The sequence below is a fragment of the Muscardinus avellanarius genome (assembly GCF_963383645.1).
Source record: "Muscardinus avellanarius genome assembly, chromosome: 15".
Classification (NCBI taxonomy): Eukaryota; Metazoa; Chordata; class Mammalia; order Rodentia; family Gliridae; genus Muscardinus; species Muscardinus avellanarius.
The window spans coordinates 64,351,551-64,375,202 of record NC_137801.1 but is presented as its reverse complement, the minus strand read 5'-3'; the positions used below and the strand labels follow the sequence as shown (position 1 = coordinate 64,375,202).

At 42.7% G+C, this 23,652-nt stretch overlaps 1 protein-coding gene across 6 annotated transcripts in view; it reads left to right on the top strand.

Annotated features, from left to right (window-relative positions):
- Positions 1–23,652, top strand: part of AAK1 (AP2 associated kinase 1) — a gene marked incomplete at both ends in the record, with an annotated part of 196,073 nt that overhangs the window by 161,322 nt on the left and 11,099 nt on the right. For 3 of the 6 annotated variants that reach the window (XM_080711265.1, XM_080711262.1, XM_080711263.1), the window contains 7 exons: positions 2,676–2,780; positions 8,450–8,545; positions 18,154–18,255; positions 19,253–19,354; positions 20,862–20,972; positions 22,415–22,525; positions 23,404–23,498. In XM_080711265.1, coding sequence (XP_080567391.1) covers positions 2,676–2,780; positions 8,450–8,545; positions 18,154–18,255; positions 19,253–19,354; positions 20,862–20,972; positions 22,415–22,525; positions 23,404–23,498 — 722 coding nt within the window. Of the gene's footprint in view, positions 1–2,675; positions 2,781–8,449; positions 8,546–18,153; positions 18,256–19,252; positions 19,355–20,861; positions 20,973–22,414; positions 22,526–23,403; positions 23,499–23,652 lie in introns of those variants that run through there. The other 3 variants (XM_080711261.1, XM_080711260.1, XM_080711264.1) reach the window with 2 other exon arrangements.

The window sequence follows — 23,652 nt, the reverse complement described above, 5'->3', positions numbered from 1 at the left end:
CGTGCATTAGTTTGGTAGTTTGGTTTCCTATCTTTTGGGTAGATACCCAGAAGTGGTATTGCTGGATCAAATGGTAGATTTGTTCCCATTCTTCTGAGGATTCTCCATACTGTTTTCCAAAGTGGTTGCACTAATTTGTAATCCCACCAACAATGTCTTAGAGTTCCCACTTCTCCACATCCTCGCCAGCATCTATTTTGAATGATTGCCATTATAGTTGGAGTTAGGTGAAATCTCAGGGTAGTTTTGATTTGCATCTCTCTGATTGCCAGTGATGTTGAGCATTTTTTCATGCATTTATTGGCCATTTGAATTTCTTCTTTTGTGAAGTGTCTAGTTCATTTGCCCATTTTGTTATTGGATGCTTTGTTTTCTTAATGTTGAGTTTCTTGAGTTCTCTGTATATTCTAGATATTAGTCCTCTATTGGAGGTGTAGGTGGCAAAATTCTTCTACCATTCTGTTGGCTCTCGATTGAGGTTCTTGACAGTTTCCTTTGCTGAACAGAAGCTCTTCAGTTTCATGCAATCCCATGTATTGATTCGCCTTTTAATTTGTTGTGTCTTTGGGGTCTTTTTGAGAAAGTGTTTATCTGTGCCTATGTGTTGCAGTGTTGGACCTATGGCCTCTTCAAGGAGCTTCAAGGTCTCTGATTTGATTTCCAAGTCTTTGATCCATCTTGAATTGACTTTTGTGCAGGGTGAGAAAGTGGGATTAATTTCCAGTTTTCTGCATATGGTTAACCAGTTTTGCCCACACCATTTGTTGAAGAGACTATCTTGCTGGAGGAATCATAATACCTGACTTTAAACTATACTACAAAGCCGTTGTAATAAAAACAGCATGGTACTGGCAAAAAAAACAGATACATAGACCAATGGAGTAGAATAGAAGACCCAGAAACAAGTCCACACACTTTCAGTCAATTGATTTTTGACAAAGGGGCCAAAAACATACACTGGAAAAAAGATAGCCTCTTCAACAAATGGAGTCATGTGTTTTTTGTGTGTCATGTTTTCTTGTAAATCCTCTGTGCTAAGAAATAAGCAGGAGTTAGAATGAATCTGAGCTCTCTAGAATCACATGCTTGTGTGAAGATGTCTCTCCTGATACTGCTGCTCTTGTCCCTCCAAGACTTGATTTTAAGATATGCATAGAATCTGAATTTAATTAAATGAATTTATTTATTTATTTATTTATTTAGGTGGTACTGGGGATGGAACCCAGGGGCCTTCTACCTCCAGGCTACACTCCCAGACCTATTTTATATTTTTTATTCGGAAACAGGGTCTCTTAAGCCAGCTGAGGCTGACTTCGAACCTGTGCGATCCTCCTGTCTCAGCCTCCCAAGCGCGGGGATTACAAGCGTGCGCCACCACGTCTGGCCTGAATTTTATTTTCACCGGGGCACTGAAAGCTTTTCAGGAAACCCTGACATATTATGGGTGGAGAGTGTGAATATTAGGGAAGAAACCTTTAGGAAGGATTCAGTGGTGTTGATCAGTGTCCAATACGGTCACTCCTCAGGGGTAAGATGGTCCCTCCTTGTAAGGTTTTATTGTTCTGAAAGTAGTGCGATGAGAGTTGAATCTCTCACTGTGATCAGAGTTCTGTATTTCTGTCAACTGACCATAGAAAAAAGATTTTAATTTTAAAAAATTGCAGTTCTGCCAAAAAAAAACACAAACAAACAAAAAACCACTTCACGGTCCAGTTTGGAAGGCAGGATACACGTATGCTTTGAAACAATAGATACATCTGGGAAAATTCTCTACTATGCAGTTGGAAAAGAGGACCACGAAGCACAGGAAAAGGAGTGACTGGAACCATACGAGTGATGTGGTTGACTAAATCTTTTAGCTTTAAAATTTTCCTGCCATCTTATTACAGCCCATATTGTTCTGCCGTTTTAATCAAAGGATGTAATTCAGGTTAACTTTCTTTGACAGTTCACTTTCATTGTTACCTGTGCTGCTTATTGTCCTGGACTGCAAGCAGAACTACTTCATAGACTATTAAAAACTAGTATTTCTGTGTCTGATTATCCCTGGGTTTTTAAATTCTCCTATTTTTAATGCTTTTTAAAATAATTTTCTTCTTGCTGTCACGCTGTCCGTTTCCACATGGCAGTGCTGTCTGGGCCTGGCCTTCATAGCGTCTCACTACTGCCATCTCCACTTCTCCTTCTCTTTCCTAAACGATTGGGACACAGATGCCAACACCATGGAGTTGTACGTGGATTCCAAGCCAGCGAGGACTGGAGGCATTCTGCTCTGAGGAATGTGCTTAAGTTTGGGCTCTGCGCTCTCTCTTTTCTTTTTATTTATTTAGGTTGTTTTTTTTTTTTTAACCTTAATTGTGGTAAAGTACAGGTAACATATTTACCACCTTAACCATTCTAAAGTGGGCAGCTCAGTAGTTTTAAGTCCATTTGCACCATTGTGCAACCATCCCCAGAAGTGTTTTTCTGGCAAAGCTGATGTGCTATCTCTTTTGATTCGTAATATCCTCCCTTTCCCAGTTGTTGCAGTGACTAGAAAGGACCTTTGAACAGCTAAGGCACTGTGGTGCAGCAGTGGACAGAGTCGCGTCTGGAAGGCAGGCGGAGGGCGCCCGGCACCTTCTCCTGTGCGCGTGCGTCTCCAGGTTCCTGACATGAACCTTTTGTCCCTCTAGGCAAACATCCTGAAAAGCTCGGTGGCTCCGCGGAGAGCTTAATCCCAGGCTTCCCATCAACCCAAGGCGATGCTTTCACGACTCCCTCGTTTTCTGCTGGGACTGGTGAGTGGTACACATCTGAGGTTCACGGTGGTCACCTTCACACGGCTTTCCTCTCCACCACAGCTCTAGTGTGCCGGTGAGCCCCAGCTCCCGGCAGCAACGTGTGACTTCCTTCATTCCAAAGCTGTCCAGTCTACTCGCTACTCAGCCTGTTGGCTAAGATCAAGTGTGTGAAAGCTGTCCAGTCAAAAGGACAGGAGGCTCTAGGATCACTTTGCGCGCCTGTGTTAAAACGACCTGGTAGTAGCGTTCTGGACTTGTTTTCTCTGGTTCAGGACATGTCTTAAGCAGTATTTCTGAGTTTGAGGACAGCACTCTGGTGATCTCGTCTTTGCTTAGGTTCTTTGGGATGACATGAAGAATTCTAAGAATTACACGTTCTATGGAATGAATACCTAAGAGTCTCTACTATGCTTTGTGTTTGTGCTTTGAGGAAGAGGGAGGTATTTTTAATGATATTTTTATAGAAGCAATAATAAGAGACTTATTATCATTTTATTAATAAAAATTATACATATTTATCATATAAAAGTTAGTAATCCATAGAGAAAAAAGTGAAAATTCCCTACGACCTCATCACTAAGAGATACCATCATGTCTATTAGGTACTTAACCCTTTTAGAGCCTCAGATATCTTTGCGAATCTAATAGTTATAGATCTCCTTCACCAAAATACATGTGACCACAATTTTGTACAATTTTAGCTCTCAGCTCAAGACTCTGACATACATCTTCATAGTCCTATTTTAAAACCCAATTTTTGGCCAGGTGTGATGGCACATTCCTGTAATCCCAGTATTTGGAAGGCTGAGACAGGAGGATCACAGGTTCAAGGACAGGCTCAGCAAGTAGTGAGACTCTCATTGACCTAGCAAGACCCTGTTTCAAAATAAAACCAAGTCGGGCATGCTGGCGCATGCTTGTAATCCCCACACTTGGGAGACTGAGACAAGAAAATTGTACAGGTTCAAAACCAGCCTCAGCTACTTAGGCTCTCAGCAACTTAGTGACACCCTGTTTCCAAATAAAATGTAAAATAGGTCTAGGAGTATAATCTGGAGGTAGCCCCTGGGTCTCACTCCCCGTACCACCATAAAGAAAGAAAGAAAGAAAGAAAGAAAGAAAGAAAGAAAGAAAGAAAGAAAGAAAGAAAGAAAGAAAGAAAGAAAGTCAAAAAAAGTTGGGCGTGGAGGCGCAGGCTTGTAATCCCAGCAGTTGGGAAGTTGACGGGAGGATCACGCTTCTAGGACAGCCTCAGCTACTTAGTGAGGCCTTTTGCAACTCAGTTAGACCCTGTTTTAAAAATAAAGAATAAAATAGTGGCACACGCTTGGGAGTTGGAGACAGAAGGATCGTGCAGGTTTGGAGAAAAAAAAAAAAAAGAATAAGCCAGGCATGGTGGTGCATGCTTGTAATCCCTGCATTTGGGAGAATGAGACAGGAGGATCGTGGTTTGCAGACAGCTTCAGCTATTTAGTGAGGCCCTTTACAACTCAGTGAAACAAAATAAAGAATAAAAAATAGGGCAGAGGTGTAACTCGGAGGTAGAATGCCCCTAGGTTCCATTCCCAGTACTGCTAAATAAATAAATAATTAAAACTTAAAAATAAAATTAAAAATGGAATGAGGGTGTGGCTTAATTCTCAGAAAAAAAAGGGGGAATGGCTTTAGCAATAGACATGAGTTTATGAATATATTCTTTGGAATATATATAAAAAAATTTATTTTTGGTGGTACTGGGGTTCCTGGAAGCCCTTCTACCTCTGGGCTGCACTCCCAGACCCATTTTTATACTTTTTAAATTTGGAAACAGGGTCTCTTAAGCCAGCACGGCTGGCTTCGAACCTGCGCGATCCTCCTGCCTCCGTCTCCCAAGCGTGGATTACAAGCGTGCGCCACCACGCCTGGCTAGGATCTGTTTTAATTTCACTGTGTCCAGTAAGTATAATCTGTGCAGCCTGCGATCAGGTATTGCTGACAGGCTATCTGCAGGGTCCAGTGTGTTACTCATTTTATAAATGTTCAATGGAAATTTAGAGTTTCCCATTTCAATGAATATTAATATAAAGCCGGGCGTGGTGGCACACACTCGTAATTCTAGCGCTTGGGATGCTGAGACAGGAGGATCACAGGTTCGAGATCATCCTAAGCTACTTAGTGAGGCCCTGTTTCAAAATAAAGAATTTTAAAAGTAGGGCTGAGGGTGTAGCTCAGAGATAAAATGCCCCTGAATTCAATCCCCAGTACTGCAAATATATATATATACTTACATATTACATATAATATATGGTTTTTTCATGAAAGAATAGTGGCAGAGCTAGGACATGGGCCTCCTGGCTGCTCTCTCAGGTTTTCTACCTCTGAATGAGACAAGTTTAATAATTATCTTTCTTAGTAAATCATCTGCAGAGCCCACCTGTGCACAGTCTCAGCTAGAGAATGAGAGGACAGAGCCGTGCACCTGGGCGCCCAGCTCAGAGGCCGTAGCTGCATCTCAAGAATGTCACAAGTCAGTGACACCAAAATTCTCCTTAGTTTATCCAGCATCTTTCTATAAACATTTGCTATTTTTCCTTCTTTCTTATTTGTGGGTATGAGGTTTTTTTTTTTCAGTAATGCTTTTATTCTTTTAAAACAAAAGAAAATTATATCTAGGTCCCAGGAGCTCAGAATGCTCTAATTGAGCTTAGACTGTATATTGATTTCAAACCTTCTGAAAGATCAAAGGATAAAGAATGCAGGAGATTTGGTAGTGGGCTGGAGAGGGCGGCACAGGCTGTTCCAAACCTCTGCCTTTCACATTGCCATGCATTTCAAACCAAAACGCTGGCTTCAGGGGCAGTAGAGGTGACGGCCATGACAGTGGAGGGAACTGTCCCAGGGACACAGGACGCTGGGAGAGGGAGGGCAAGGGCCTGGAGCACTCGGAGCCGAGTTCTCATGGAAGTGAACTGGAGAGAAAGAGGCCAAGTCAGCCTGCTAGAGAAACGTGGAATTATCTCCCCGCCCCCCATCTCTTGTGGTAGATAGGGTGAGAACAAGAAACTCTCTCATTTCTTCATAGCTGCTGCAGACCCCAGGAAACCGTCCTCAGACCAGAGGCAGAGCTGAAAATAGAAAAAGAGACCAAGAGACAGAGACAGGTGGGGTCAGAGAGGAAGGGGAAAGACATCAGCCACCTGTCCACACAGATACCTCCAGTAATGCTCACATGTGCCTAGCGCTTTGACTTCTCTTTAAGCCCATTTCACAGATGGCACACTGAGGCTCAAAGAGGTCAAGAGAAACGTCCACATCTAAGGGGCTAGACCAAGGAAGTTAGCAGAGAAAGCGCTGGGCCTCAGGACTTCCATGCAGTATTCAACACAGTACCACACAGCCTGACAGGGAGGGACTCGGGGCATTGGGGAAGACAGAGATGTCCAGAGAGATAACGCAGTTGGAAATATGAAAGGCGACAGAGTTGTGAGTGGGGCAGGGTGGAGGAAGAGTAGAGCAGAGGCACCTGGCCTCCCCAGAGGGCTGTGGCTGGGGCTTCCTATCTGCAGGACTGAGGTGGTGGTAACTTAGACAGGTGTGGTGACACAGGCACTGGATTAGAACAACGGAAAGAGAGGACTATATACACTAATGGGTGGGCGTTGGTCAGCTTTCTGTTACTGTAGCAGAATACCTGAGGTAATCAGCTAATGAAGAGGAAAAGTCTGTTTTGCCTTGTGGTAGTGGAAGTTTCAGTCCATAGTCGCTTGCTCTGTTGCTCTAGGCACGTAGTAAGGCAAGCACGTTGTGGCAGGGAGCCGAGCAGACCAGAGCCATTCAACCCATGGCCGGGACACCACAGAGAGAGGACAAGTGAGAAGCCAGGGTCCCACCAGGCCTCGCCATCACATTTGCCATCATCTCCCTATAGTGCCAAGCTTTCAACACGTAGGCCTGAGCAGGACGGTTCCAGGTCCAAACCGCAGCAGGGTGTCTGCCAAAGACATGCTAGTCCACGGTACGGCGGTGTCAGTGATGCCGGCTGCACTCATGTAAGGTGTCCCTGTTGGGGAAACTGGATGCTGGTTCACAAGGTTCCATGTACAATGGCTTCCTGTGGTTCTGTAATCATTTCAAATAAAACCCTTTTAAACACATTTTATAGAAAGCAAGATGAGATTTTTTTTTTTTTTTTTTTTTTTGGTGGTACTGGGGTTCCTGGAAGCCCTTCTACCTCCGGGCTACACTCCCAGACCTATTTTAACATTTTTATTTGGAAACAGGGTCTCCTAAGCCAGCATGCGCGGCTGGCTTCGAACCTGCGCGATCCTCCTGTCTCTGCCTCCCAAGCGCAGGGATTACAAGCGTGCGCCACCACGCCCAGCAAGATGAGATTTTTAACTAGTACACAAGCTCAGTACTGAAATGCAGTGTAAAGAGTTTAAGTTAGAAGCCGTGAGACCAGGTGTCGAGCCCAGCTCTGCTGACGGGCCTCTGGCTGGCCTCCTAACTTGGGGGCTTTGTTTTCTTTGCTGGAAAATAAAATAATTGGGGTAGAAAAAATCTAAGGTCTCTTCAAGCTCTGACATTCCTTAGGATACGTAGATTTCTGTAAATCTATAAGTTGCCAATAGTATGTTAGATGTGGGTAGATAGGTTAAGGCATAGATAGGTGTGTGTGTTAGATAGGTTAAAGCTTATTTAACCCATGGCAGGCAAGAAGTCTATTTCTGCCTCTTCCTGTTCATCTGCCTAGCACTTTATTGGACATTATGGCGATAAAATAAGACTTAGTCCCTAAAGAACCTCCAGGGGATAAAGGTGCCTAGGAAGTAGGTATATACATGTGCTAGGATCTGAATGGTAAAATGTATGATAAGGCAGTAATTCCTATAGGAATTTTGAAAGAGCCCCCTTAGGCTACAATATCCAAGGAAAAAGTAGAAGTTCAGACATTACTATCCGGGTTTGATCACTCACTGTATATCATAATGTATCATAAGAACCACATTTTAAAATTTTTTATTAATTTATTTTTATTGGTACATTGTAATCATTCATCTTGTGACATTCCAGGTGATGAGGCACACGCACACAGCACTCCTTGACCCCTCCCCCAGCTCCCCCCACTCGCTTTCCCTCCCCACCTTCTTGTGCTCAGCACAGTGCTTGGCTTTGATAAGTTTGTGTGTGTACCTCATGTCCATTGAGGTGTTTCTTCCTTCACTAAGGTTTCTCCTCCTTTGTCTGGAGTCCCTCCTGTGTCCCAATTTCTCCCTAGCTTCCACATATGAGGAAGAACATCTGACCCTTCATTTCTTGTGACCAATTAGTTTCACTTAGCTAGCATAATATTCTCCAGTTCCACCCATTCCCCTGCAAATGACAAAATTTTGTTCTTTATGGCTGAGTAGAATTTCATTGCGTATATGTTCCATAATTTTGCAATCCATTCATCTGTTGATGGACATCTCAGTTGAAGAACCACATTTTCTATCTCATCGGTACTTTGCTTTTACCCTTGGTTATTTCTATTCATTCTCCTTTATTCTAGTAGTTTCAAAATTTGAACATGTTTTCTAGTTAGAGCTATTAAGTTAATTGATGATTAATTTGTCTAGATTTGCTTGACATTTTCTGCTTTTCTCTTTTTTCTCTCCCGATCGTCTTTCCACTCCAATCAACTCCAGCTGAAAAAAGGAAGGGCGGGCAGACCGTGGATTCTGCTGTCCCACTTCTAAGTGTGTCTGATCCTTTCATTCCTCTTCAAGTACCTGATGCACCAGGTAGGTAAATAGGACTGGTCTGAGGCTAAGTGGCTTGATTCTTATGTCTCAAGACCTCTGAAGAGTTCTGTTTTAAAGGCTCCTTGAAACAATCTGAGTCCCAAGCCCTAAGAAATTGAGTGCTGTTGCATATTTTTACTGTATCTCAATACAAGGGACATATTTATCTTGGAGACTACCAGATCTTAGCTAAGTTCATAAAATCAGTTCAAGTTATGCCCAGTTGTGTTTTATATCATAACAGTGTTCTGATTTTCATGCTTGATTGTGTTTTGGTAATGTGGGAGGTCTATATATCAAAAAGAATATTAGTCCAATATGATTATAACAATCTGGTAGTAGGATCAATAATCCAGTGCTAAATGAACACAATGTAAATAGTATTTTTAGTGTGATTTTGGGATTGTGGGTATAGTTTTCACTTTCTATAATGTATTTTTACTTTGTAATATAATATAAAGTTGATAGAAAGAGTGAGTCAAGAGTCCTAGGTCCCTTCCCAGGCTCTGCCATGGCCTGGAGCTTCTGAGCTGTGAAGGACCCTTCAGCAATGAGGGAAGTGGAACTGTAGGAGTTCAGGTATCCCTTTTGGGTTATCATAGTCCTGATTTTTAACTAAGTGGCCTAAAAAGTAACATATGGTTATTGTGTTCTGAAGAAACAGCTTTAAAACAATAATAATTGGATGCTTTGCTTTCCAGTTCATGAATGCCAAAGATCCTTGATCCCCTTGCTACTTTTGTGTGTGTGTGTGTGAGGAGGTAGTATGAGGAACAGAACAGAAATCTTCCTCTCTTTAGAAGCAATTGGCAATGATTTTGCTTCATTTCTTTCCTTTCTTCTCATTAGCCCTTCCACGTCTTAACCCTGAACTGATAGAATTGTCTTGGCATTTCTTCCCTTCCAAAATGTTATGGTTGTGTGATTGGTTGCCTCAGGATTTGACATGATTGTGACATTTCTGTTCTGTAATTACAGAGAGACTGCAGCTAGGGAACAAAGATAGCTTTTTTTTTTTAAGTTTAAGCAATTTGTTGACCCTTCTAAGGGAAAGCAAACATTTACCTGAATCAGTTAGTATCTTGTAACCTTATTGCTGGTGGACATGGATGTAACTTGAAAATACCTAAAATCACCAATGGATGATTCAGTAGAGGTTAGTTAAAGAAAAGGGAAGAAAGGAGTCAAACAGAGGCCATTTTTTCTTTTGCACCCTTCAGATATGTCTAGCAGTACCTGGACAGTTTGGAGCAGAAAGTTGGAAAGGTGCCAGGCGTGATGGCGCACACTTGCAATCCCAGGACTTGGGAGGCTGAGACAGGAGGATCATGAGTTTGGGTCCAGCCTCAGCTACTTAATGAGGCCCTCCACAATTTAGTAAGACCCTGTTTAAAATTAAAGAATAAAAAATAGGGCTAGAACAAGGCATGGTGGTGCACACTTGTAATCCCAGCATTCGGGAGGCTGAGACTGGAGGATCACGGTTCATGGACAGCCTCAGCTACTTAATGAGGCCCTCCGCAACTTAGTGAGACCCTGTTTCAAAAATAAAGAATAAAATAGGGTAGGGGCTATAGCTTGAAGGTCAAATTCTCCTGGGTTCCATCCCCAGACCTGCAAAAAAAAAAAAAAAAAAGTCAGGGCTATAGCTCAAAGGTAGAATGCTCCTGGGTTCCATCCCCAATACTGGGGAAAAAAAAAAATTAGGACTAGAGGTGTATCTTGGAGGTAGAATGCCTTTGGGTTCTATCCCAGTAATACACACACACACACACACACACACACACACACACACACACACAGTAAAAAGAAAGGTGTGAACTGTAAGCTCAGGCTGGGGCTCACTGGCCTCTTTTCCTCCCTGCTATGCTAGTCCTAAGCTCAGACAAGGAAAAGGGGTATGGCGGCATTGTCCCCTTGATGCCCTTTAGCCTTTTGCTCTGTGTTGCCAAATAGCCCACGGACTGCAGAAGCGAGAAGGGCATTCTCTCTGGCCAGGGTAGGCGACGAGGGCCCTGGGCAAGTAGCTGTCCTTTGCAGCTGTCAGAGGAGCCCTCTGGATCAGGATTAGAGTCAGGGCCACGTGCCTGGTGGCTCTGGAGGTGAACCCAGGAAGCAGAGCCAGCTGCTGCCAGCTGCCCTCCTTAGTCGCCTTTCCTGTCTCCCGATCCTCCATCCTTCTCTCGTTCTGGAGGATTCCTGCAAAAGCGTTTGTGGTATACACTTCAATGCCAAGGGACTTTAATATCAAGAACCATGGCCCCCCTTGGATTTTAATGGAAAAATCTTTTAAAAACTGGATGTGGTGAGTCATGCCTATGGATCCAGCTACTCTGGAGGCTGAAGCAGAAGGATGGCAAGTTTGAGGTCAGCCAAGGCAATTTAGCAAGACTGTCTCAATAAAAGAGAAGAAAATCTATTGAAATGGAATATTTTAACAGAATTTTAAGAATGTCTTGTTTCCCGATCTGTCAGACAGACCAGACTCATCTGCTGAAAATAAATCAGATATGTAACTTTTTTGTCCTCCAGTGAATTCCCCCATCACTGAGTTAAAGGGCATCAAGGGGACAATGCCGCCATACCCCTTTTCCTTGTCTGAGCTTAGGACTAGCATAACAGGGAGGAAAAGAGGCCAGTGAGCCCCAGCCTGAGCTTACAGTCCACACCTTTCTTTTTACTCTGTGTGTGTGTGTGTGTGTGTGTGTGTGTGTGTGTGTGTGTGTGTGTGTATTACTGGGATAGAACCCGAGGGCATTCTACCTCCAAGATACAAAATGCAGGCTTCTTACTTTGACCTGAGGCCCTAACTGATGTAGCCCGTGCCGCCTCCTCTAACTTCTGCTCCTAACCAATCTTCTCCTCAGTCTTGTTTTCCCTCAACAGGCTAAGCTCACTCCCACCTCAGGGCCTTTGCATTTGCTAATGCTCTGTCTGGAAAGCTTCTCCTGTTTCTGGAAGTCATCTGACATATGAGTCTCAGCTTAAATGCCATCTTCTCAGAGACAAACATCGTCAATCATGCCTCCTGGCTTGTCCCTTCATAGCATTTATCAGGACGTTGTCTGGTTTTACTTTGTTTGTCGCCTGTCTTTCCTGACTAGAAGGCCAATGTCCTGAGGGGACGGTCTTGTGTGTTTTATTTACCACTGCATTGCCAGTACCAAGAACTGGCTGGCAGGGTCATCACCCTGGATATATTTTCACTCCTCAGATGGACGAATGAAATCAAACCTGAGGCTGGAAGCTTTTGGTGGCCGCTCTACCCTCATGTCTGTCCCCAGCTCCCAAACACCACACTACTGGCTCCACAACCTCCCATCTGCTGGTGCCAACCCCTAGCCAGAGCCTCCACCCACTCTCTGAAGGTGAAGGAAGGAAGACAGGCCATGTCAGGAACTGCCAAGTGCCTGGCTGGTGGAAGAAGCATCTAGGCTCAGTAGATCCTCAGGCTCTGTCCTTTCATGGTGCCTTCCAGAGTTGGGCTGAGTATGGGGAAGGACCACCGTGCCTTGGATTAAGCACACTGACTTATTTGGCTCCTGCATCAAGGGTCCTACATCCTCCTTTAGCATCTTGAAAGAATGAGGAGAGGGCTCAGGGACTGTGGTCCCTCTGGGACCTGTGCAACTGCACATTTTTTTTCCACCAAAAAAAAAAAACACCACACACACAGAGAGATGAAGTTGTCATACCTTTAGCGCACTTCGGACAGCTGTCAGGGGCTTAGATTTGTTTCACATGCACATCCATCTCCACACCCAGCTAGCTGTCCCAGGGATAAGAATCATGGGATCTTAGTGTCTGGGACGCCATGCCTTTCAACTGACTTGACTGTTTAAGTGCTTTCCTATTTAGTTCCCGTTGGCTTTTACAGTCTTGGGCAGTGGGTGGAGATATGCCAAGCAGCACCCTTGGTGCTGGGGAAGGAGGCTGTGGGCCTCTCACTGTGCTGGCGCAGGCGGCACCTCCCGCCCATTGCCCACGTCCCCAGGCTGTGGTGTCTCGCTTGTCCTTGGGACAGCTCCCACACCAAAAAGCCTGTGCCTAGAAAACCAAATTTAAGATTTAGGGAAATACAGAAATGGATTTGTACTTAGAACACCTGGGTTCTGGCCATTTAGTAGCTAAGAGGTTTTGGTTAAATCAGTTAAACTATATTCTTATCCATAAAATTGGTGATATTAAATTTTACCTTATGGTAGCTGGGCGTGGTGGCGCACGCTTGTAATCCCAGCATTCAGGAGGCTGAGACCAGAGGATCGTGGTTCATGGGCAGCTTCAGCTACTTAGGCCCTCCGCAACTTAGTAAGACCCTGTTTCAAAATAAAAAATAAGTCGGGCTTGGTGGCGCAGGCTTGAAATCCCAGCATTCGGGAGGCTGAGACTGGAGGATCGCAGTTCAGACAGCCTCAGCTATTACTTAGTGAGGCCCTCTGCAACTTAGTGAGACCCTGTTTCAAAATAAAGAATAAAAAATAGGGCAAGGGGTGTGGCTCGGAGGTCTTATGCCCCTGGGTTCCATCCCCAGACCCACAAAATTAATTAATTAATTAATTAATTAAAAAATAGGGCAGGGGGTGTAGCTTGGAGGTCGAATACTTCTCAGTTCTATCCCCAGACCCACACACACAAAAAAATTACCTTATGGTATAAACATAAGATCCAAAGGTATTTGAAATTTCTTTTTTTTTGGGGGGGGGTGGTACTGGGGGTGGAACCCAGAGGCTTTCTACCTCCAGGCTATACTCCAGACTATATATATATTTTATTTGGAAACAGGGTCTCACTAAGTTTTTGAAAGCCTCATTAAGTAGCTGAGGCTGGCTTCGAACCCGTGCGATCCTCCTGTCTCAGCCTCCCAAGCGCGGGGATTACAAGCGTGCGCCACCACGCCCGGCCCCAAAGGTATTTGAAATTTATATGTAAATCTTAAATTGCTGTGAAGATGGGAAATACTGCTGCAACTCTACTTCTAGGTATTTTTTCCCAATGGGATAGTTCTAATTATAAAGTAATATTTTTCTCTTGTTAAAATTAAGCTTGTTCTTATAACCTTTAACTTTTATACAGCTGGATCTTCCTGGAGACTTCATGGATCCAGTGATTGTCATACTGTGGGCAAAAGGCACTAGATAATTGTTGTTTCATTGTTTGTTGGAAGGACCATTTTTATTCGTCAAAGCACTGCAAAACAAATTACTTTGAAAAGCCTAGAATATCAAAACCACAGCTGGGAGCATTTGTGTAGCAGAGTGACAAATGGAGCATGGCTCGTGAACCTCAAAGTCTTTTATTGATGCTCATAAGCTTCCTGTTCAGACATTTGCCTCCCATTTGCATTAGGGAACAGATCGGCTTTAGGGAGAATAAGGTTTTAAAATATGATAGAAAATAAATATTTTTCTCTAAAAATTGGGCAAAAAGTTATTCTTGAGAGGGGATATTGGGAATTGAAGCCAGGGACATTTTACCTTCATGCTATACTCACAGCCCTTTTTATTTTTTTTTTATTTTATTTTTTTTTTTTTGTTTTGAAATAGGATCTGGCTAAGTTGCTGCGATCCTCTCAGAGTTGCTGAGGCTGGCTGAGAACCTGCGGTCCTCCCCTTTCAGCCTCCCAAGTACTGGGATTACAGGCATGCACCACCACTCTCAGCAGAGTAGAAGATATTTTTAAAAATTATTTTGTTAAATAATATCTCTTCTAGTCATGTTATTTTTCAATCTAAATAAAATCTGGCATTTTAACCATTTTTTAAGAATACAGTTCAGTGGCACCAAATGCGTTCACGTTGCTCGCACCCGTCATCAGCATCCACTAGCACAACGTGCTTCACCCGCAAAACGGAAACGCGGGCCCCTCCCCCTGGCGCCTGGCATTCTGCCTCCTGACTTCATGGACTCACTGCTCCAAGTGCCCCACATAGAGTATTTGTCCTATCCTGACGGCTTATTTCTCTTAGCATAATCAGGGCGAATCCACGCTCTGTGTCAGAATTGTCTTCCTTCTTTTAAGGCTGAACATTGTGTGTGTATAAGGCATTTTGTTTATATACTTGTGTACTTCCCCCACCCCATATGCTCTTTGCTAATTGCAAATAACTAGATTCTTAGCCAGGCGCGGGGGCACATACCCGTAATCCCTGTACTTGGGTGGTTGAAACAGGAGGATCACAGATTTGAGGCCAGCCTCAGCAGCTTAGACCCTATTTCAAAATGAAATATAAAAGGGCTGGGGATATAGGTTGGAGGTCGAATGCTCCTGGGTTCGATCCCTAGTGCCCGCTCCACACACACACAAAGCCAAAAGGCACATGTGGCAGCGCATGAAGGGCAGCTGGGAAGTGAGGGTGCGGGTGGTGAGACACCCTCCCACCACAGTGAGGAGCGAGGCTTCTGCTCCAGGAGGTGCCTCCCACGGAGGGGCAGGGAGGAGCTCAGAGAAGGCACCCGGAGGACACAGCCTGGACGTGTAGGGGACTGGCCAGGGCCACAGCCCCTCACCAGCCTGGAATTTAGACTCAAGGATACCGCCCAAGGTTTGCCCTAGGTAATTTTTGGCCCTATTTTTTATCCAGTTGCTTCATAGGATTGCAAATATATGAGCACTAAGTGGAAAAAAAAACTGTTTTCAAATGAAATTATTTGAGAGAAAAATAAGATAAAAACTAGTGCTCAGAACAATTAAGAGTTCAATTTTTTATTTATTTTTATTTATTTAACTTTATTTTTTATATTTTATTTTATTTTATTTTGTGGTACTAGGAATGGAACCCAGGGGCATTCTACCTTCGAGCTGCACCCCCAGCTCTATATTTTATCCTTTATTTTGAAACAGGGTCTCACTGAGTTGCAAAGGGCCCCACTAAGTAGTATCTGAGGCTGTCTGCGAACCACGATCCTCCTATCTCAGCCCCCCAAATGCTGGGATTACAAGCAGGCGCCACTATGCCTGGCTCTAGAGTTTGATTTTTTAGAAAAACCATCTTTTTTTTGCCAATATGCTGAAAAAAATTTAAGCAAATTTTTTTGTGTGCATGCTTCTAGGGATTGAACCTGAGGCATTCTGCCTCCAAGCTATACTCCTAGACCAGTTTTATTTTTTATTGGGAAACAGAGCCTTGATAAATTACTGAGAGCCTCACTAAGTTGCTGAGGATGGTGTCGAAACTGTGATCCTCCTGTCTCAGCCTCCTAAATACTGGGATTACAGGCGTGTGCCCTCACACCTATCTTGAAAATTATTTTTTAACATCTTAAAATGTCATGTACAGTGCAAGATGAATATACTTGATTTATATGAATATACAGATTTATATGCTTAGATCCCTGTTTTATCACCCTGCTTTTAAAAATAAAGCTTTCTTTTGCCAGGCTTGGTGGCACATGTTTGTAATCTTAGTACTTAGGAAGCTGAGACAGGAGGATTACAGGTTCTTGGCCAGCTTTAGGTACTTAGTGAGGCCCTCCATAATTTAGTGAGACACTGTTTCAAAAATAAAGAATAAAAATAGGGCTGAGTGTATAGCTCAGAGGTAGAATGCCCCCCAGTTCAATCTCTAGTACTGCAAAAAAAAAAAGGCTTTCTTTTTTTTTTTCTTCTTCTTCAATATAAATCAGGTATAAATGAGAAGTGTGATGTGTTGTCATGTAATTACCTCTACATTCCACACGCCATGGATGGTAAATTGGCTTAACATAAATAAAAAATATTTTTCCACTGTGTTAATTGTACCAAGACAAATTACCTTGTCAAGATTCTAGAATTTATTTTTCTGTTTGATCTGTGTAGTTGTGAATCACCTAAATTACAGATCACCCAAAATTTGATCCTTGCCTTTCAGTGAATACCAATTTATGTATTTATTATCTCAACTCCCAACAGCTTAGAAGACTACAAATCCATTAAAATATTATATTCATGTACTTGAACTTTAATTCACTTGTTTTTCTCAAACATAATTTTAGTTTAACTGGGCAAGCCATGAATTTATGTGACCTCAGTCTCCTTGTAACTGAGATTTGAGCTCTAAATTTCCTTCTTCCTGTGAAATTCAGTGATTCATTATTTTGTTTACAAGGTAATGCTCTACCTTTAGTAGGTTAAAGGTAAGTACAGGGGTTTTGATGGGTCAGGGGTAAAGGAATCATTTTGGAAGAAATCTGAATGTATACACATTTTCCAGATTAAGTTATAAGGATGAAAAATCTGGTGGTCCTTTTATCTGCTAGCCAAAAGACGTTAATAGTAGTAATGCAGGTAGAAGCGAATTTTGTGATTTAACCATAGAATAAGAGCATATCATGGGTGTTCAGTTGGCAGACATTTAATAAATGATTGTTGAACTTAGGTGAGACTGAATTGATTCTCTTGGTAAGTTATAAAATACTGTTTCTAAATACAAGTTAAAAAAAAAAAAAGATTGAAAACTAAGCCCAGAAAAGGAAATACATACACAAAGATTTATATGCAAATGTCTTCACACCTGAAAACTGGAAACAACCAAAAGTCTTCTCAGCTGGTAAATGGACCAACAAGATGTGGTGCATCCATAAAGTGAAGTGATACTCAGCCGGGCGTGGTGGCGCACACTTGGGAGGCTGAGACAGGAGGATCGCACAAGTTCAAAGCCAGCCTCAGCTACTCAGTGAGGTTCTCAGCAACTTAGTGAGACCCTGTTTTTAAATAAAGTATAAAATAGGTCTGGGAGTATAGCTCGGAGGTAGAAAAGCCCCTGGGTTCCACGCCCAGTACCACACACACACAAAAAAAGTACTACTCAGCGATAGCGATAAAACAGAACCAATTAGTGATACATGCTACATCATGGATGACTCTCAAAAGCATTATGCCAGTGAAGGAAACCAGACACCAAAGACTACATGCTGTATGGTTCCATTTAAAATGGGAATTCTAAAAAAATAAATAAAACGGGAATTCTAGGAAAGGAAAAACTATAGGAACAGAAAGCAAATCCACTGTCGCCAGGGTCTTGGGTGAGGGGAAGGCATTTACCATGAAGAGGCACAAGGAGTTTTTGGAAGATGCCAGAAATGTTTTATATCATTATTTCAGTAGTGATTATATGAATATATACACTTGTTAAAACTCACTTAATTATACCCTTAAAATCAATGCTATTATATGTAAATTACACTTCCAACTAAAAACAAGCAGACAAACCTAGGGCAACATCTTAAATGCCTTACCAAGTGACTTTCACTTAGAGAACCAGCCTTTTATAAACTTTGAATTTGGAGAGCCTGTTGTCAACAAGATACTAATAGCACTACTTTTATGGGGAATTTATACCAAAGGTTGACCCCTAAAGTGTATCTACGTAGAAAACAGTGAGCGAAGGCCAGGTACAGTGGCACATACCTGAAATCCCAGCTGTCCAGGAGGCCAGCCTGGGCACCTTAAGTGAAACCCTGTCTCAAAAAATAAAAATTAAAAGGATATGGTAGACTATTCCTAGGTTTAATCCCCAGTACTGAAGGGAAGGGGGAAAAAAAAAAAGGAAAGAAGACAGTGAGTGATCCGCTTGCTTGCTTTAATATCTTACTGCATTTTTGCTTTCTCTTTACCTTTCTGCCCAACCTAGAAAAACTAATCGAGGGACTCAAATCTCCTGACACTTCTCTTCTGCTCCCTGAACTCTTGCCCATGACAGACCCTTTTGGTAGCACTTCTGATGCTGTGACTGGTAAAGTCATCATCTTTTCTTCTGTTGTGCATGATACGTATGTGTAGTGCAGATCGATAAGTCCCTGGTTAACAGACCCTCAGTGAGTAACCCCTGGGCAGGGTGGAGGTGTCCGGAAGCCTCCATGTGTTGGAGCATGCCTCATGCAAACCCGGAAGCCTAGATCATTTAACCTCATTCCAAATGAAGTTTTCTTCCCTGCTTCCAATGGGCACAACACTGTAATTTCTACCTTTCCTGATATCCTGTGGCTCCCAGAGTGAATTTCATGTGAATGAAGAAGAATATGGGAAAATTCACAATTGCAAAAGCTTCATGAAAAAAGTTGAACCAGACCTAACTTTACTAAATTCTATGGAATTTGACAGACTCTTCCCTCGAAGGCCCATGCATGTGCCAAGTATCAATAAAATGCTTTCAAGCCCCATGAATAGATTCCAGGGCAAGGGCTTGGTCTGCTTCTCACCTGTGTTTTCCTGTGCTCCAACACCAAGGCAGGCAAAGCCTACAAGATGTTCTAAGCCTCAGTATTCCAGGAGGGCTATTCATTAAAGACACAATAAGGCCTTTGGGCAAAAAGTCCTACAACGTGGCAATACCTGACCCTACAGAAAGGCCTCCAATTGTGAGATGTCACATGGTGCAGAATACCTCCCAGCTACATGGTGGAATGGAGTTTGAGATGAATTCAAGGCTTGTGCATTGGGTTAGAGGATGGATTAGAGGATATTTACCCCAAGTATGTTCCTTCAGAAAAGCAAATTTACCAGAAGAACTTAAGGTGCCATCCAGCTAGTCTCTTCTGGCACAGAAGCAAGCGTATGCTGGGGAGCGGCTTATGTCTCACACATCAACAGAAATGAAGCTCCTTACTGTCCTCTTCATCCCACCCAAGATGAGAGATCCACCAGAGAAAGCCTTCGCAGAGTTTTCTCAAGAGTCTCTGATTTCCTTTCCTTACCTTCTCCTCTCCTTTCTTATTGCCCTCTTACAAAAGAAAAGGCTGACGTTGCTGTTGAGAGTCTCATCCCAGGACTGGAGCCCCCCGTTGCCCAGCGCCTCCCATCTCAGACGGAGTCTGTGACCTCAAACCGCACAGGTCAGTCAGGCTCCTGGTTAGGGTGGTGGGCCCTTAGCCGGGCTTGCCACCTGTGGCAGGTGATCTCAGATTATTTTGCATCCTGGTTAGTTCCTCCTAGAGTGGACGCTCAGATTGTTCCAAAAGCCTCAGCTTCTAGATGTTGAATTCTTGCTAAAAACCAGGTGCCTTTTGGAGCCATGTTCTTTTCAGAGTGACCCTTGGGCTTGTCCCGGCTTCAGAATTTCTTTATTCAAGATTCTTTTTTATTTTTCCCACTGGTGGCAGGTCCCTCCATCTTCTTAATGAAAGAACTCCGCAGAGTGGTAAGGCTGCCTCAGCTCTTCCAGGTTGCTGAGTGGTCTTCCCTACCTCACAACGTGAGGTCCTCAGTGGCGCACATCTGTGTGTTGACCTTTCCCCCCAGCACAGTACTTGAATCTTCTAGGAGCAATTTGCCATTAAGCTGTAGAAAGCTTGACGTCTTCCCTGGATCCAGCATTGCTTTCGCCCCAGTTTTAACATAAAGTCTCAGTAGAATTCCTTAACTGCCCATTAAAAACAGCTTTGATAGCTTTCATTTTTATTGAGCCTGTAAACACCTTGATAAAGGTGTCCGATTATCTGACGTGGAATGGAAACAGTTGGAGGTCTAGGAAATGTGAGGATAAACTCGTCCAGGTGGAAAAAGTTACCCCAAAAGACAGTATGGTTCCTTTCCTTATTCTCACTTGTATCTTTTCTCCCAGAAAATAATGTCTCAGCTGTTTTTTGTTTTCCTTCTATTCTTTAACTGAAAGCAAATGATATGTTCAAAGGAGCAATTCAAACTTAAAGAATGCTAACATGAGACATTTTGAATGGTAATCTGGTAGAGTTCCAGAAAATATTGCTTAATCTTATCACATTTAACTTAAATAAAAAAAAAAAGGCTAGGTTCAGCCCTACTATCAGTTTCAATACCTCACTATTTAGTAACTTTCTTCCTAAGTAGGGAAAATTTAAATAAACTCTAATTGCAATTTTTTTACTTAGTGACATTTGCTGATAATTATGCTGGCATGCCTATAATTCTAGTACTTGGGAGGCTAAGGGGGGGGGGGGAAACAGGTCCGCAACCAGACTCAGCAACCTAACAAGGCACTCAGTAACTTAGACCCAGTTTCAAAATAAAATAAGGGTGAGGGTGTAGCTTGCAGGTAGAATGCCCCTAGGTTCAACCCCAAGTACCAAAAATATAAAAAAACTGGCAGCCAAATCACAGCCTTGTTTAACCAGTGACCTCTGAGCTAAAAATTCTCCTACCTACATTTATATGTCAATATTGAGAGGAATCTAGAAATACATGTCTAAGTGGATAGAAATCTAGAAGAATTATCATGTTTCTTTTGGTTTTTTTTCTCCCACCTTGGCTTGTATGTGTAGCCTATAAATGCAATAACTTAAAGGCTAAGATCTAATCTCCTGATATTGTTGTATGTGCCATTTAATGCCACCATTGACCTGGGATGCTGTTAACTGGACTCAGATTCTCTCACTGGGGAAGATTCCCTGCTTGACTGCTCTCTGCTTTCTAACCCTACTGCTGACCTTCTGGAAGAGTTTGCCCCCATAGCAATCTCTGCTCCGGCCCATAAAGGTAAATTCTTGCTTCTTCTCTGGTCCACATGCATCCCTGGAGGAGAAGAGCTGAGCTGAACAGTCCTGAGAGTTTTCCTTGTCATTCTTGGCGAGTGCAGTGCTGTAACTACCTCCTTATATGGAAAACTTGAGTCTGTACTTAGTCACCATGTAACAGCTGTTCTCCGAATATTTAATAAGCCTTACTAATAGATTGGGGAGGATGTTGCTTCCTGCAGGAACTGAGGTGTAGGTGACAGTCCATTTTACCGTTGAGAGCCACACACCCTAACAGTCGGCCAAGTGGAGGGGTTGAGCTCACGGTCCAGTGGCTGACTGTAATCATTACTGTGACACTACTGTCCTGGAAGTAAAATCATTTCATTAACTCTGATTCACGATTTTTGAATAGTTACGACTTCAGCAAAGAAACAGACATTCCTCAAAGTCAGTCCTCAGAGATTGAACTTGTGAAAGTTTTGAATTTTGTTCACTTTTAAGTCATGATTGATTATTTAGTTTCTCTTTCTAATCTGCCATTTTCACTTCTAGTCTTGGCATAATATTGGTTTGAAATTCTGCTACACAGAGGTTCAGCAAAATGTTTGTGGCGGTGATGGAAACAGGCCTAGGTTACTGTGCATAGGCATTTATTAAACTTATTTCTGTGCTTGGGTAATGAAAATGGCTTTCTAGAAGGAGAAAAAGAACAGCTTAAACCTTTTTGAAGGAGATTCAGAAATGAAGCCTCCCAGAGATGACTAAAAACGATGAGCTATGGATTTCAGTAGCAGTAGCTACGTTTTTGTTTTTCTCCCAGTTAGCATTAAAAAGATGATTTTTATAGAGTATGTAAAGAGAACTTGCATATCTAGACAAGTATGCCTGGCCGGAGTATGTGATTACAGAGAAGTATCAGTTTCAAAATGGGTACTCAGCTGGCACTTGCCGGTAGGGTCCCTGCAGTTAGGATGGAGAAGAATAGTCTGACACACTTCTGCTGGTCTCAGTGCACGTGATCTTGTGCCTTCTTGTTCAAAGAACTCAGAACATCTGAGTTCTTTGAAAGTCTTTTTTCCCATTCACAGAACAGTGAGTTCTTCCAGAAGTGTTTTTGCTTACCTTGTATATAGTGGTTACTTCTCTTGTTGGTTGTGTGGGAGTTTTTAGTGCTGGGGTTGAACTAAGGGCATCATATATGTTAAGGGAGCTCTCTGCCTCAGAGGTGCACCCTCGGGCCCTATAGGCATTACTTTTTAAAGAATTACTAATTCTTTTCTCCCTCCCTCACCTCTAGTTTGCGTTTTCTAAACATTGCTAGCCAGGTTTCTGTCATTGCTTTCACCTTTAAGAACTATGGTGACTGTATACAGTGGGGAACTTCATGCCTCTTTCCCACTCCCTCCTTTGCTAATCTCTGCCTCTGTTGTTTCTGCTTGTGTGCTTGCATTCTGTATTAAGCTGCAGAAGATAGTAATCTCATCTCAGGTTTTGATGTCCCTGAGGGCTCGGAAAAGGTGGCGGAAGATGAGTTTGACCCTATTCCTGTATTGATAACCAAAAACCCACAAGGTAAGAAAGAGGCTGGGGGAAAAAAGAAAAGAGTCTGACATCAGCTCTCATCAAAATAGTAATGTAGTTAATCTGCAAGGTAGGGTAGGGGGCATCAACATTTAATGAAGGACATTGGGAGCAATGACTGTCATTGTAGGCTGGACCAGAACAGGGATGAAAATACTGATATAGATATCTTAAAGCTTGGCTTTGGTATTTAGACAGAAATAGTTAATAGTTTGGCTGAAAATGAATTTTTATAAGTATCAAGCCAAATGTAATCTTTTGCCAGTAGAAATCTAAAAGTATATGTCAAAAGCACTTACTATTTTAATCATAATTAGGACAATCTATAATGAATATTCTTCCCAAAGAAGTTGGTAATGGTGCTTTGGTATTAGCCACACCTTTTAGACATCCTTCAAGTGTCCTTTTTCCCCTGTGGTGGGTTAAAATTATTTGAACATGCCATCAAATACTGAACTGCCATAGAATCAGCTGTCTATTTTTTAAAGCATGTTCTTACTGCAGTGTCTAATAACTAATTTCTCCCCGAAGCAAAAATTGATTTTCACTTTATCAGGAGGTGGCTTGATGTTAATGGGAGGCTAGTGAACTGCCCGCAATTCTCAGGCAAGATGCGCATTGGTTTGAGAGCAGCATCCTCTTTACGGTGTGTCCTGCCTATGCTACGGTGTGCACGGAGTGCCTGAACTTGGGGTGGGGGTGGGGGTATTCACATTTCATGTTTAAAAATCAACATGTAAGAGTTTACGAATGTAAAGTGTTGCTTCTTGAGGTTTCTTTGTTTTGTTCTTTTTCTCCTTTGCTTGCTCTGCACATCTAAACCTTAACCCTCTGTGTTTTGTACTGAATTCCTATCTCTCCACTTCCAGGTGGGCACTCTAGAAACAGCAGTGGGAGCTCTGAGTCCAGTCTTCCCAACCTAGCCAGGTCTCTGCTGCTGGTGGATCAGCTCATAGACCTGTAGCGGTGACCCAGTAGCAGACGCAGTTCTGTAACCTTCATACCGTAATACACACTTTCATTACGGAGTTATGAGGAAAAAAAGGATTTTTTTTTTAAAGATCTGCAAATAAGGGGCCCTCTAGCCCTTTTCTCCTACCCCTTGCCTTCTCCTATAT